The sequence below is a fragment of the Chaetura pelagica genome, unplaced genomic scaffold (genome assembly GCF_000747805.2).
Source record: "Chaetura pelagica isolate M959 unplaced genomic scaffold, ChaPel_1.0 scaffold11, whole genome shotgun sequence".
NCBI lineage: Eukaryota > Metazoa > Chordata > Aves > Apodiformes > Apodidae > Chaetura > Chaetura pelagica.
The window spans coordinates 4493333-4508585 of record NW_009952694.1 but is presented as its reverse complement, the minus strand read 5'-3'; the positions used below and the strand labels follow the sequence as shown (position 1 = coordinate 4508585).

The 15253-nt window shown below is 48.8% G+C and overlaps 1 protein-coding gene across 1 annotated transcript in view; it reads left to right on the top strand.

Moving 5' to 3' along the window:
• Positions 1–57: 57 nt before the first annotated feature.
• The window catches only part of ABCD4 (ATP-binding cassette, sub-family D (ALD), member 4), a gene marked incomplete at its 5' end in the record, with an annotated part of 15673 nt that continues 477 nt past the window's right edge, over positions 58–15253 (top strand). Inside the window, 15 exons of the mRNA XM_009993953.1 lie at positions 58–192; positions 403–542; positions 3699–3815; positions 4092–4217; positions 5068–5118; positions 8500–8594; positions 9568–9689; positions 10513–10604; positions 10771–10857; positions 11124–11332; positions 11629–11720; positions 11932–11968; positions 12884–12933; positions 13210–13262; positions 14020–14096. Coding sequence (XP_009992255.1) covers positions 58–192; positions 403–542; positions 3699–3815; positions 4092–4217; positions 5068–5118; positions 8500–8594; positions 9568–9689; positions 10513–10604; positions 10771–10857; positions 11124–11332; positions 11629–11720; positions 11932–11968; positions 12884–12933; positions 13210–13262; positions 14020–14096 — 1483 coding nt within the window. The remainder of the gene's footprint in view (positions 193–402; positions 543–3698; positions 3816–4091; positions 4218–5067; positions 5119–8499; positions 8595–9567; positions 9690–10512; positions 10605–10770; positions 10858–11123; positions 11333–11628; positions 11721–11931; positions 11969–12883; positions 12934–13209; positions 13263–14019; positions 14097–15253) is intronic.

The window sequence follows — 15253 nt, the reverse complement described above, 5'->3', positions numbered from 1 at the left end:
CCTCTGCCCCCCGGGCTCCCCCCGCCTCTGCCCCTCCATCCCTCCCCGGGCTTCTTTCCTCCAGAGCAGCTGGTGATTTACCAGGTCGGCGTCATCCCCAGCCGGTACTACGAGGTTCTGGGGAGCAAGGACTTCTCCGGGTTCAAAGTAGTGACTGCTGTTGCCCTTACTCTGATCGTAGTGAACTCCATGGTAAGACCAGCCAGAGGCTCCCGTGTCTTGGGAGGGGAGAAGGCTGACCGTGGCTCCTGGAGTGATCCTGGTGGCAAAGAATCTAGGTCTGCCCTTGCCCCTTTAGGTGGGATGGATCATTGGTACAAACGATTAATTTTTATTTCGTTTTGGGAAGTGCTTCTTTGTCTCACTCATCTCTCCTTGTCTGTCTCCTTGCCCTTATTCCAGCTAAAAAGTTTCGACCAGTTTATCTGCAACATGATGTATGTGAGCTGGAGGAAATCCCTCACCGAGTACCTTCACAGCTGCTACTTCCAGGGCCAGGTCTACTACAGCCTGCACGTGCTGCGTGAGGACATCGATAACCCGTAGGCTGCCTGTGGCTTCTCTCAGCCTCTTGCTTGGCTTCTTGTGGGCTGCTCTGTGCTTTTCCTGGTTTCTCTCTGTCTCTGGGTAGGGGCTTGAGCCCTAGAAGCTTTTGCAATCAAGGCATAAATACTTTCATCTGCCCTGGGTAGGAGGTGGCACTTGTTGCTGGGATCTGCCATGACTGCTGGTCATGATGGTTTTAGGAGCAGGATGTTTCTGTTTTGAGAAAAATGGAGGTCTGGCAGAACAGGGACCTGGTGCTGCTATAAAACATGCTATCTGCAAACTCAACCCTTGATACTCAGTGTGATATTACAAAGGGCCTGGCTGGAGTCAGAGAGCATTGCCTCTCCTTGTCTTCATATAGCCAGAGCATTGGGACAGTCCCTGTTGTTCTGTTTGAGCTTCAGCCACCAGAGTCTCCAGCTGAAAATCATTTTGTTTAGTTGGGTTTTTAGTGGTTTTGATAACCCATGGGACCCACATCCAGAAAGGGCTTTGTTTTGCACTGTACAAGGGCTGCATTTCCCTTTTCCTGTTGAAGGAAGGAAATGTCACAGATTACTTGAATATGAGAGGAGGAGCATTCAGATCCTCCTTGCTTATGCCAGCCCACCCTGAGACCCATTTCCAATTTGCTTCATAAACTATCCTGCTTACTGCAGAGCTGCTGATCTGCCCATGCTGTGCAGAGAAGGTCCAACACCTCCCTTCCTCACAGCTGCCTGCTTACCCTGACCACAGGACACTGCCATCATAGTTAAACATTGGAAGAGTTAAAAGTTCTACAGTAGACATGTGAGAAGTAAAGGCCCTTTTTTCCCCTCCAGACTTTTAAAGAAGTTATTAAATACTGAAAAAAATAGAAACGAGGAAATTTTCCATATTTAGTGGCTTTATACAGTTGTCTTGAGACCCCAAGCTCTCCTCCTGTGGAGGGAGTACCCCTTTTCTAGTCACTGCACTGGTGCCGTCTCCCACTTTGATGGCCCCAGAGGAGACCAAGCCCACGGTCCTTGTGAGAAATGGCTGTCCTGCAGGGACTCCTAACTGTTAGTGATAGTGGTGACCTCAAGAAACTGAAGCAGCCTCTGTGCTTCTGCTGACCTGTGCTCCTGGCTGCCTGTCCTTGCCTCTTCGTGGGGCAAGTACATGGTCTTTGTGGCTGTACAGTGAAATCATGGTGGAGATCTCTGGGTTTTTTTGTCTGTATCATTTTTCAGCCAGACCAGTTCCCTGGCTGCTTCTGGTGGCCCAGGGCTAGGAGACATCCCAAGTAAGAGCTATGCACAGGGGGAGCAGCAAGCACGGGGAGGACTTAGCTTGGGTCAAACTGCCCTGCTGCCAAACATGGAATCACAGCTTCATGGTGCTGATGTACTTTCCAGCTGCTGTCAGGGTTACTCCCACCCTCATTAAATGTTGGTTTCTCATAGTGTTTTTGCAGTGGTATGGAGTTGCAAGGAGAGGTTGAAAAGCCATTCCTGGCACCAAGGTATGCAGTGCTTCCCAGGCAATGCAGCACAATGACCATGGCCAGAAGCTCCCACATGCCTGTCTTTTCCTTTGAGAGGGGGCTGGGAGGAGGACAGCAGCCCCTCACCACGTGACTATCCTGCTCAGGTTTATTTTTAACCAAGGAATGCGTTCACATTGTGCCGTGAAATGCATGAGATAACTGGGTCAGCCTGCCCCACAGTGATCTAGCCAGATCTCCTTACCTTAGCAGACCGAGTGTGTGGGATTGCTCCAGGGTAGTTTTCGTTACTACTTTGCTCCTGCTCAAACATCCAAACTTATTGCTTAGTGTCTTTTTTTTTTTTTTTTTTGGTGCCACTACAAAAATTATCTTTGTCTTGCAGTTCCTTTTATGAGAATTTCTTCCTTGCACCAGGTGCTTGGAGGATGAACTAGAACAAAAAGGTGACCTCCCATTTATGCAGTACAAACCAAACTGAATGTTAGGTGCATGGTGTCATCCATCTAGAGGGAATGAAGAATGGGTTCTGAGTGGCAGACAAACACTTGTGGCTCCTACTAGGGCATTTGAGTTGATGTTTTTGTGTTATCATTACATGTTGCTTAATAGCTCGTAAAAAGCAATATCTGTCAATATGAGTCAAAGCACAACTTGAATTATAACTTTATGGGAGCAATTACAGTCTGAGGAACAGAAAAAAATACAATTCTAAGGTCAGTCAGGGTGAGAGCAGCCCCATTATTAAATGCCTTGCTATTCCAGAGCTGCAAAAGAGTCAAGAGATGAATGTCCTTCTGGTTGTACCTGCAGTGATGGCTAAGCAGGAGTCCAGCCTTACTCTTCATTCTGGACTCCAGCTTTCATAGTCATGGCCTTTCCACCTGTGCTTAGTGCATCAAACTGAAGTCCTCACCCCATGCTCTGAACAAATGGGTTGCCAAGGGAGTAAATATGCTGAAATCCTTTCTGGTTACCCCAAATGCAACTCTTGTTCAGCAGTGGGATGGATGGAACTTGAGGGTCTGTCACCCATGTGCCTGCTGCTGATGGAGCGAGGAATCTTGGTGTGCTGCTGCCAGCTCTTGTGGGATGGAAGTGGGTGGAAGCTCTTTCTTCCTTGCAGCAAAGAAACCAGAGGGCACTCCATTCAGGGTGAAAGGACCAGCTATGATGTAAGGTGGCTTTGATGGAAGTGTTTGCACATACCCAACAGCTGATGAAGGCCTGACCTGTGCCCTAGCCAGTCCTGGTAGATCTGGTGCCTGAGATACAGCACTCTTACTGAAGGTTGGAGGTGGAGTAGTTTTTTTCATAGTACAGGGGTGGGTCCAGGAGAGGAGTAAAGGGCAAGGATGCAGAGACCTTTGGCACATAGTTGGACAATGTTGCTGAAAGTGGAACAAGGGGTTAATACAAGGAACAGGATGAAAGTAACAGCAGGAGCTTTACTCCTGGGGTACAAGGAGGGCCCTTGGGTCCCTCCTGCTGGGCCATAGAAATTATCTGCTAGGGTGGAATGAGAGTCACAGCTGCACATCCCTCCCATGCAGGGCTGTTGGCCTGCACACTGTCCTAAGTTCAGGCAGTGAAACAGCCAGGCTCATGCCCTGTTAGGGAGTTAGTACTGGTTCTTGCTTCTGGGGTTTCACTGTGTCAGTGGCTCTGTGTTGAACAGGGACCAGCGCATCAGCCAGGATGTGGAGAGGTTCTGCAGGCAGCTCAGCTCCATGGCCAGCAAGCTCATCATATCACCCTTCACGCTGGCCTACTACACATACCAGTGCTTCCACAGGTAAGGACTCTTCCTGGCCCTGCTTTCATGCCTCTTTCCTATGCTCTTTTTTTGGAGCCTGGCACCGACATTGCAACTCCCCAGCTGGATGCTTGTGCATGTGGGGAAGTGGTCTCTGTACTCCAAAGGGAATTCTTGGGGATGCTGGGATATGCAGTGCTGGCCCCAAACCTCTGTGAAAGCCAAGAGAGATGGCAGTTGAGGGCTCTGACTGTCTTGATGGTGGGATGTCCTTTTGGTTAGATTATTAGCTGACCTCTTTCTCCTCCTCTGTAGCACAGGCTGGCTAGGCCCAGTGAGCATCTTTGGCTATTTCGTCATTGGGACAATTGTCAACAAGGTATTGATGAACCCAATTGTGTCTAAACTTGTGCAGCAGGAAAAACTGGAGGGGGATTTCAGGTGAGTCCCAGTAGGGCAGTGTTTTCACTGCCTCTTGGCAGCTCCTGTGAAAAGCTGCATTTTTTTGCCCATTTAGTGCTATGTACGCACCTACTTTTCTTGTCTGTGATTTTCACCATGCTCAGAGAAACCTGCCTGTGTAGTGCTGCCCCAGGGCCCATGTACTGAGCCCCTGCCATCCCTTTCAATGCCTGGAGACATGGCAGGCAGTGCCTTTGGTTCCATCTCCAGGCTACTTGCTTGGTCATTGCTCTCACTGCTGCCTGTGCTAGGACATTAGATGTTTTGAAGAAAACTGCACGTGGAGCTTCCTTGAGTGCAGGTGCAAGTTCTATTAACTGCATCTGCTGACAGAGATGAGGTTTCTTCAACACCACCTTAATGAAGTGCCTAAAACAGCTTTTCATGTGCTCTGTAACTCATGTCCTCCCCTTCACCTGCAGTATTGGCTGTGTCACCCAGGCTTTGCATTTTTCCCTAGGGCTCAGGGGATACAGGGACAGCAGCAGAAGCTGGTGTGGCTCAGGAAGCCCAGACCAGGGCAGTTGGTTGTGGTGATTCTGTATGATGGAGATTCTGGACTAGCAAACAGGAGGCACAGGGGCTGAGACGCTGTGTACAGAGGGCAGGATACCAAACAAAAGCACCACTGAGCTTGCCTAGAATGATGTTACTTTGTGCTAAGGCTTGGTCTCTGGTGTCTTTTTGAGCCTATTGCATACTTCTGCAAAGAGTTGTCTCAGATCTGTGCTCTGACATTCAAAATGAGTTTCCTCTAGCAAGTATGTTGGCTACATAATTAAGTGGTCATTTGTGCACAATCCTGATGATGGTTTTTTGTGTTGTCCAGGTTCAAGCACATGCAGATTCGTGTCAATGCAGAACCAGCTGCTTTCTACAGGTTAGTTGTGTTCATTTCTTTACATCCTTGTAAGGATCCTCCCACCTCGGGGCATCCTTGTATTCATGTATCCCAGAGGAGTTCAAGTCCTGTTGCTGCACCCAGAGCTTTCTGTCCATTCCATTCTGCTATGTGTCACAGTTTGACTCAGGATTGGCAATTAAACCAGAGACAACAACACTCTCAATCCCCTTCCCCTCCCACCCAGGTAGGGAAGGAGAGAGAGAATGAGAGAGAGACTCTCTGGATTGAAAACTAAACTGCACAGGTTTAATTAAACACTAATGATAAAAGAAAATATGTACAATTATATACAAATGTGTGCAGGAATGTGCAAACCCCTCTCGCCTCCCGCTACCCCAGCAACTCCCACAGCATCTCCTTAGCTGCAAACAGTCCCAAGAGGTCCCAGAGCGGCTGGAGAAAGCACAGAGTGATGAGGGTCAGGAGAGCTCGAGCCTGGGGGTCGATAGTGCTGGATGGACGGAGTCCTCCCTGGACGCCGGCCACGGGTGGAAGGGAAGAAGAAGCAGGAAGGAAGTTGTCTTCTGTGATCTCTGACCTTCCCCTGAGCTTATGTAGATATATGGAATGGAATATCGCTGGCCAATTTTGCTGTCTAATTCAGCCTCCTACAGGGGAATCATATATCTCCTGGCAGCATCTGAGCCAGTACAGCAAACCTTGGAGTTCTAGTGGTAATGTAAACATTCCATTGTTATCAGTCCTAGCTGGGACATTTGCTACTAGTTGAAAGAGAGCTTACCGAAGGAAAAATAATCAGTAAAAGGAGAAGTGTCTTCATCCTGGCTCAAACCAGGGCACTGTGTCATACAGCCCTGACACTCCATTCTCCTTTGCATTCTGCACATTGTCTGCAGAAATACTCCACAGCAGCTGGAAACAACTATTTTTTCTCTGTCTCCCTTCTTACATTCCCAGAGGTCTGATACAGATTCGGTGCTGGCTTAGAGACCATTGCTGATGTTTTGCCATTTCCTTACCAGGAAGTTTGCTCACCGTCTCATTGCATCTTGTCAGGATGTTCCCCTGAGAACTTACTGCAGGTTGCTTCTGGCCTCATCCTGCTGCTGCTAACCTATGAGCCTTCTGTGGGTATGCTGGCTGTTGCCTGGCTTCTTTACTTTTGCTTGCTACTGGAGGTCAGTCTGCACCCTGACCCTCCCAACACTGCACTGCTGCTCTCTCAATTTACTCAGTGCCATTTACCCCAGAGCTGAGCACGCAGCTGGGAGCCCAGCAGCACCTCCCTGTTTAGAGATGCCCTGAAGTCTGTTGAGCTGCTGCTTGGAGCATTTAAGGTGTTTCACAAAAATGGCTAGAACCCAGGAAAAAGGCCATGATTTTACTGTAGCTTGTGTTGGGGTGCCTTGTTGGTGGCAAGAGGTCATTGCTTCTCTGTTGTGTGTCTGCCTTTGCCCTGTGTGTTGGGAAATCACAACTCTTCCAAGAATTTAAGCAAGCAGCAGCTGTCCTGTCTCTGGTCTTCCCTGCCTGTGATCTGCATTTGGCTTCTTCATGCTGTAATGACTGAGCATTTCAAGTGTTGTGCTGTCCCCAAACTGGTTTGATTCAAAATCACCGTTTTCATAAAGATTTATACTGACAGGCATGAAACTCTGATTTAAATAACTGAAATTGATCTTGGTTTGCATTGACAAGTTTGAGTTATTTCTTTGTGGACTGGTTGATTCTTTCTGGTTGATTATATTTTTTTCTTAATGGAGAAGATACTCTAATTACATGCCCTTATTTAAGCTGCAGTACTTTTCCTCACAATTTTGACGTTTTTTATTCTATTACTAAGTAGACAATAGAAAGTGAGTTATTATACCAGAAGATGGAGTGTCTTAGTTCAATACAGTTTATTAGCAGAAAAGCTTCACGTGATGGGAAACTAGAATTTGACTGAATTGCAGAAAACCAGCCATTTACATGGTATGAATCTTAACTAAAAATAAAGAAATTTTTTTAGAGGTTGCTTTCCGAGAATCCTGCAAGACGAAGAGCATGTGGCAAGTGGCTGGTTTTGATTGCCAGACTTCTCTCAATCTGTTCTTGTTCTCTTGCACATCTCTTGATCATTTTGGTATAAAGGAAGAAAATAAACCTGAGCACTGTCACCTTTTTACTACTTCGGTTTCTAGGCCTTTGGCAAACTTGCTTTAAAAGTGAACTGAATGGGAGAAAAATATGAAACTGTTATAGCAGTCTCTCTCTACATCTACAAAAGAAAAAAATAGGTCTGGTCTCCAGTGCCTTCCTCACCTTAAACTCTTTGTGTCCAAGGCTTTGTCCTTTCTGAGTATTCAGCAGCAAAGATTGCAGCTCAAAAGTTAACCAAGGGGGGTTGTAGGACAGTAACGTCAAATTTAATTCTAATGTGATGTATTTTTGAGAAAGAAAATGTATTTTTCTAAGAACCATGAAACTTTAAAATAGAGAATCTTAAAAATACCTTACTGTGTATTTATTCTGTGCAGCTCCTGCCCTACCTGCTCAGGCCCTAGTGACTGCCCCGTTTCAGCCGTGGTAGAAGTGTGGGTGTGTGCTGGACACAAGCCTGTGTTGGGTGTCAGGGGCAAGAGCTCCCGCAGCAGGTGGGAGTCTGGAGCCTGATGTGGAGCTCTCCCTTCATTTTGCCACCTGAGGGCAGCCCAGCCTTTGCAAAGGAGCAGGAGCTGCCACACTGTCTGAAGGTGGTGGTTGATAGCTGAGATTTGCCTCCTTGCTACTAGCTTAATGTGGCTGTGGGAGCATCACCGCTAGTTCAGGTGGTGGGTGACCTCCAGTGTCCACAGAGATACCCCTGGGAAGAAGAAGGCCTGGGGCCACCTGCACTGGGGGCTGCACTGCTTGGGGCTTGTACTTGTCCCAGGTTGCTTCTACTTGCCTCCAGGTTGGGGGAACAGGAGGAGATGGACTGAAAACACTGATAGTGTTGGCTTGCTGCCACCTCCTGGACTCACCTCTGCCCTCTCCTTTCTGGCTTCAGGTGTGTAGTGGACCCATTCCTCTTTCCAGCCAGGCTCTGCTTGGAAAGTGTGTGTGACTTTGAGTGTGCATTGCTCCAGGCTGGGGCCTTGCTGACAGTGTCGGGCCTTGCCTCACCTCCTCTCGTATGCAACAGCAGCATCCATGGAGAGATTTGGAGGGCTGCTTGTTTCAGCCAGAGTTGGTTTTTTTGATTAAACTCTTCAGGAAGGCACTCCTGGTTGTTCAGTTTCTGTTCAACAAAGAACTTGTTTTGTGGTGCCTAGGGTGCCAGACCCTTTCCAAGCCTCAATCCTAAAGCCTGTGCTTTGACCTCATTGTGGTGTTCCCAGGATGGCTGTGACATGTTGTGATCTTGTTTAACAGGGCCGGGCGAGTGGAACACATGCGCACAAACCGGAGGCTGCAGAGCCTGCTGCAGACCCAGAGGGAGCTGATAGGCAAGGAGCTGTGGCTACACAGTGAGTGGGGAGTTTTGGGGGTGGAGTGGGGCATGTGGTAGCTCCATTGTGGTGGCCCACAGACTTGGGAACCCTACTGCTAGAGCAGTAGTGCAGGGTTTATTTCTGCTGCCTCTTGCTGGTGCTTGAAAGCCATGAGGATAAACAGAGTGCCTCCTGCAATCCTAGATGGGAAATCCTGTTATGAAAAAGCCTCATAGAGAGCAGAGTTGTGGAGGACCCAGCTAAGTCAGAGAACACAAGACCCAAAAGGAGGATCTGCAGGAATCTGTGCTTTTTGTAGGGCAGGTTTTCAGTGGCCAGGGAGAGAAGGACTTGAGCTTTGCAGGAGAGGACTGTATATGAGGTTGGGAGCTGTGGAAACTTATTCTGTATAGAGCCTGTCCCTTAATCATAGTTGTCTGCTGAAAGTCTCTCTTCTCCCAGTGTTACCGAGTCCAGGTTTGGGTGTTAAGTGACCACTATTAAGACAGCTCTTCCTCATCTGACCAGCATAGTGAGCTTCTGAGCAGTGTAAGGGAGGTAGAGCTCTGAACGCAGATCTCTGTGGGTTTTTGGAGTCTGAAGTCTCTCTGCCTGTCCTGTGCTCCAAGACAGACTTCACTGCCAGCCATCTTGCCCAGAGTTTACTTTTTGCCCTCCCTCCTATTTCTTTTGAATCATCCAGGCCCCTGAAGAGTAGAAACAAGGAGACAAAGTGGCTTTTGCCCCATGGTGGTTTGTAAGTTGTGTGTCTGGATGATGTTTCTCTGCTCGGGGCCTGCCCCAAAGTGCTCTTTCCTTGGCAGATGGATTTTCACTGTGGTGCTTAAGCTGTTTTGCAAAATGTGTTCTTCTGCTCAGGTGCACTGTGAAAAGCTGAGGAAAGACCATGTGTCTTCCTCTGTCCAGGCTCATGGGCTGCACTTGAGCCTGTCTGGGACAGAAGTTCCCACCCTAACTCACTGTCTTCTCTCAATGTGCTTCTGCCCAGTTGGGATCAACACATTTGACTACCTGGGTAGCATCCTGAGCTATGTGGTCATTGCCATTCCCATCTTTTCTGGGGTCTACAGAGACCTAAGTCCAACAGAGCTCAGCGCCCTCGTCAGCAAGGTGAGCTAAGGGTGATCTCCAAGACCCCATTTTAGAGGGTGAGCAGGCACTGAGGATGGAGGTTTCATGTGGGACTGATGACACTGGGGCTGGATAACCTGCAGCAATTGACCTTCAGGTTAGAATGTTCCTGCCCATGATGGCATGGAAATGGGAGCTGAGAGCCAGCTGGTGTATGATTAACCTGGGGATGAGAGCTGCCAAGGACACTTCTATGTAAGTGTTTCCTAGCTCAGACCTCTGTGTCTAAAAAAAACTAGGAGGTCTGAAAGCTTCTGGCTTTCAGCAATGTAGGGGAGGACGGACTGGATCTGCACAGTGCTGCATGTCTGGGTTATGCCCTGGGCTGCTGACTGGTGAGCCTGGCCACCTGCAAGGCTGAGCTGGCTTGTGATCGCCTTCCTGACCTGACTTGTTCCAAAAACGAAAAACTGGCTTGTGGTAGAGAATGCAGAGCTAAAAATAGCTTTGTGAGCACTGCAGGCTGAGGCACCCTGCTCTCAACCATTTATGGTGCTGGGGCAGGGCTGGTGGCATGGATCTGCAGGACTTGGACAGTGCAAGTGTGCTGGGCTGGCCAGCAGGTGCTCTGCAAACACCATCCCTTGGTGGCAGGAGACGTGTCCACCAGGCAAAAACTGCTGTGCTGAGCAGAGAAGCCTTGGTCCATCTGAATATGGTCACCTTCTCCTTCATTCCCACCACCCTGGGTGACTTCACCCCTCTTTCACATTGCTGGAACTGCTAGCATGAAAAAATATCTGATATTCAATATTCCTTGGCTTAGCTGTGACCGTTGCTCTGCTATGTGATTTCTCCCTAGAATGCCTTTGTTTCCATCTACCTCATCGGCTGCTTCAGCCAGCTCATAGACCTCTCCAGCACTGTGACTGATGTAGCTGGCTACACACACAGGTGAGCTTCTCTGCAGGAGTGGGAAGTGTGGGACAAGACACAGCCCAGGTTAGTGCTAAATCCATAAGAAACACAGTTGCTTGTGAACACGCACAAACAAGTTTGGATGTTGTGAGGAGGCTGCTAGAGTTGTCCTTGGCATTCATGCAACCTCTTGTTTGTCCAGGATTGGTGAACTACAGGAGACCCTGCTGAGCCTTGGCAGAAAAAAAAATAACTACTCAGAAGCCAAAGCCAGCTGGGATTTAGATGGGTGAGTCTCCCCTCAGCAATTGGCTGGCTGCAACTTACGTGCCAGAGTCAGGGGCTGTTTGGGATGGAAGTGGCCCTTGGTGTTACATCCTTTTGGATGCAGTTGGTTAGAGCAGGCAGTGCTCACTGTGCTGTGTCATTCCTGCGGAGTGTGGGGCAGGGCTGCTGTCACACAGGCATGGGAGATCTAAGGTGCCTGATCTTTACCAGTCTCAGCAGCATGGCTTACCTCCAGATCTCTCCTTCTTTGTCTTGGTGGTGGCCCAGCAGCCATTCTGAGGAGGACCCAGTGCCAAGGGACACAGCTTTCCTCCTGGAGCGAGTGACTTTCTCGGTGCCATCCTCTGGCAAACTGCTCATCAAGGACCTGAGCCTCAGGATCTCACAGGGAAACAGTGTGATGATTGTGGGGAACACTGGTACTGGGAAGACATCTCTCCTGAGGGTCCTTGGGGGACTCTGGGAGAGCACGCGGGGTAAGGACTGCTGCTTGCCACAGCCTTCTGTTTCTCATCCAGGGTTGTCCTGAGTTTGAAAGGTGGCAGTGTGTGGTTCTGAGGCCGGTGCCACCTTGTGATAAGTCAGTGTGTCACTGACACATCGGAGCCACCCATCTCTGTACTTCATACTCTGCCCCAGCTCTCATTTCATTGCCCTGTGTTGCAAATCTACCTTTTCTGGGATTTGTTGGCTACTGCACAGGGCAGGACTGCACTGGGGGTAGTGGGGAGTTGCTGGCTGACACAGCAGACTTGTGTGTGTTTCTGTACAGGGAGTATCAAGATGCTGACCTGCTATGGCCCCCGGGGCGTGGTGTTCCTGCCACAGCGACCCTTCTTCACCGATGGAAGTCTGCGTGAGCAGGTGAGCCTGGGGGCAGGTTCTGCTCTGGCCCCTACTCTGTTCACAGTTGTGGTTCTGCTTCACAAAACTGTGTGCCACAGAAGGGCCTGCAGGAGGTAGTGTTCCTGTGGCTACTTCTTCCCTCGTGCCTGAGTTAATGGCACTGCTATTGCATCTCTGATGGGCTGTGTCCAGCTCCCTTTGACATAGCTCCTTCTGGTCTGTTAAACAGGTGATTTATCCCCTGAAGGAGATCTACCCCATTTCAGGTATGTGCAAATTCATCAGAGCAATTAGCCAACCCCATGATGTCAGCTCTCTGTCCTGTCCACTGCAGCTTCTTCCCTACCATGCTGACAGGAGCGCTCATTCATTTCATCTTTGTTGCCCTTTGCTTTTCCCTGGAAGATGTACCTTTCTGTAGACTAAGGTCAGTCGTGTTCCCTCCTTTTGGGGAGAGTGTATTCCCTTGATGCATTGTGGAAAGGCTGCTGTGCCCTGCATGTTGTTCCAGGCACATATATTGAGGCACCTTGCTGCCCTAAACTTGCTGTTGGGATACATCTATCTGGTACAACTTTAGAGCCTCCCTTTTGGCAAGCCATGCCTGCCTTCTCATTTTCCATCCACCTCAATTTTTCACTGTTCCTCTTTTTCAAATGATGTTCCAGGGCTTTGCATGCTGTCAAGGTCAGACTACGTGGATCCTTTCTCTGCCCTACCTTCTTCCCAAGGCAGACCTCATGTGGTCTGCTGCAGCTTGCAGATGTCCAGCTTTAAGTTTCTGCCTGAGTGAAGCAGTGCTATGTGCTGCTTTCAAACACTTGGGAGTTGCAGTCTTGCAGAGAGTTAACTGCTGCCATCAAATACTGTTGTGGTTCTTCAGCCACTTCAGAGAGGTCCATGGCAGATGCACAGCTCTTCTGCTCCAGTCTCAGGTGTATCTGTAGAGACCGGCTACCTCCTGGCAAGCTGCTTACATTCATGTTTAACATTTTTAAGGAAAGTCAGTCTTTGGGAGCTCTGTGCCCAAGCTCAGGACCCAATATACCTAAGTAGTCGGATCAGCTACACTGGACCTCGGGAGATCCTCCAATCCTTCCCTCCTGCCACACTGACTCCTCCTTGCAGCTGTGTCTCAAAACACATTGGCTCTGCTTATGCTTTACTGCTTCCTCCCCTAGGGTCTGCAGATGATGAGAGAATTACGCGGTTCCTGGAGATAGCTGGACTGGTGAGTCCCCAGTAGTGCTGCTGCCTTCTTTCTTGGTGCTGTCAGTGGAGAAAGAAGGGATGAGGCTTTATAGCAGCACAGTGTGACTCTGCTGGACATGTGCAGGGCCATTGCAGGTGGGATAGGACTGTCCATGGGACAGGCAGAGGAATATGGGTATGGAGCAACTTCAGCTTAAGTGGGAAAAGAGAGAATAGCAGGAAGTGGGTGGTTGTGCTCAGGTCCATGGGCTGACAGGGTGGGACTGTCTTCACAAGTTTGCTGTGTCCTCTGCAGACCGATTTGCTGGCAAGGGCTGGAGGACTGGATGAGCAGGTGGACTGGAACTGGTAAGGAAGCTCATCATCTGTGTGAATTTGGGTGATGACTCTGGATGGGGAAAAGTACAACCAGATGCTATCAACTCACCACTGCCATCTGGACGCCAGACACACAAACTTATTATGAACAGCTAATTTCAGGTTGCAATCCTGGGCATCACTTATAAAACCTGAGTTTTGATGTTTCTTAAGTATACTTGTTTAACATCACTTTTAGAAAATACCTCACATTTTATTTAATTGCCTTTATGTCATCCTTAATTTTCTGATTTACAGATTGTGTGAGTCATACAGTTAAACTCCCCGATATATACAGTTTTCTTGCAAAAATCAGAGTACTGTGAGCAGAGTTGCCTGCTCCCCAGATTCTGTCAATGTATAGTTGTTCCAGCAATAAATTGGCAATGTAGAAGTGTCCAGTGTCCAGCTGGCAGCCACCAGTTGTCTGAGACCTGTCTGGGTGGGGAACTCTTCTAAGTAGAGGCACGTTGCTGCTGGACTTATAAACATCTGTGTCCAGCTGTGTCCTGTGGGAGGTGGGCAGTGTACCGGGGGAAAGCCTTCACGCCCCGAAAGTCAATGACAGCATCACCAGCCATGCTCCTCTGCAGGCAGCTGACTGTGCACAGGGTTACAAAGTGAGTCCCAGAGGGGTGAGGGGCACAGAGGCACTTGATTGCTGGAGTCTCTGATACTAGCAACCATAAGCTTTTCAGCAAATGAGCTGTCTTTTTGAGGGAGATTTTGAATCTCAACCCTGATACAGGTATGACATCCTGTCCCCAGGGGAGATGCAGAGGCTCTCATTTGCGCGGCTCTTCTACCTCCAGCCAAAATATGCGGGTGAGTTAGTGCAAAAGAAAAGATGGGGGGGGGGGGAAATACAAAAAAAAAAAAGGTAGGGCCTTGATTGTAAGAAATCCCTTCTTTGCTAGGAACATGTTTTGTCTTGGCTGTTATTTTAGCAGTGTAGCACACAGGGGAAAGATGGGGGGAGGGGTGGAAATACAAAAAAAAAAAAGGTAGGGCCTTGATTGTAAGAAATCCCTTCTTTGCTAGGAACATGTTTTGTCTTGGCTGTTATTTTAGCAGTGTAGCACACAGGGGATTCACAGGTGAAAATATTTCAGTATCTGTGTGGAGAGAGGTGAATCAAGAGGCTGTGTATGACATCCTCTCCTTAGGTGATGGCACCTGAAAGAGCCTCCTCTCACCATGTTCACCAGTTGCCAGGTAAAAAAGTGTGCAGGCTTGGGAGCATGGCATCAGCTGCCAGAGCTAAAGCTTGTGAACATTGGTAGGGCTGTGAGAGCAATTTGGGAAATTTAGGTATTACACAGTAAAATAAACAAGGAGTTGTGAGACAACAGTCCAGAGAGATGAACAGAAGCAGCTCCTGTTGGCAGATGGGGCTAATTCCTTTGCACACCTAGATTGCTAGGGACTGCTGGGGGCTGGCTGGAAGCTTTTGGAAGACTTGTCATGAGGGCCAGGATGGGTGTGGGTGAACTCAGTCAGTGTTGGTAGCAAGTAGTCACATGTAAGTACCTCTCTTTCCCGGAAGCCTGCAGTGCAGCTCAGTGTTGTCTAGACAGAACCTGTGGATTGCAAACTAAAAGCTGTAGAGATGATGTAAATAAAATTTAATTTATTTGCTCCAGGTCTGTAATATTTACCCTTAACTGCCAAGAAGGTGCCTCAGGCCATCCTGGCTGCTTCTGGTGGGATCTGGGCTGGAGGGCTGCATAGGCTGCTGCTCAGCCCAACGCTCTGGCACACAGCTGGCCTTGGGAAGGTTTTGTCTTGGCTTACCCAACAGAGGGGGCAAGGCAGTGGCTGGCAGCTGTTGAGGGAGAGGAATGAGGTAAACAGCACTGTTATGGTGGATTTGAGGGCTTGTGGAGAAGGGCAGCTTTCCCATTTTGCTGACACCAGCTGTGCTAGAACAAAATAAGAGTCCTTAGGCTTTTCCTCACTTGCCTTCTGCAGATGCTTTTGAT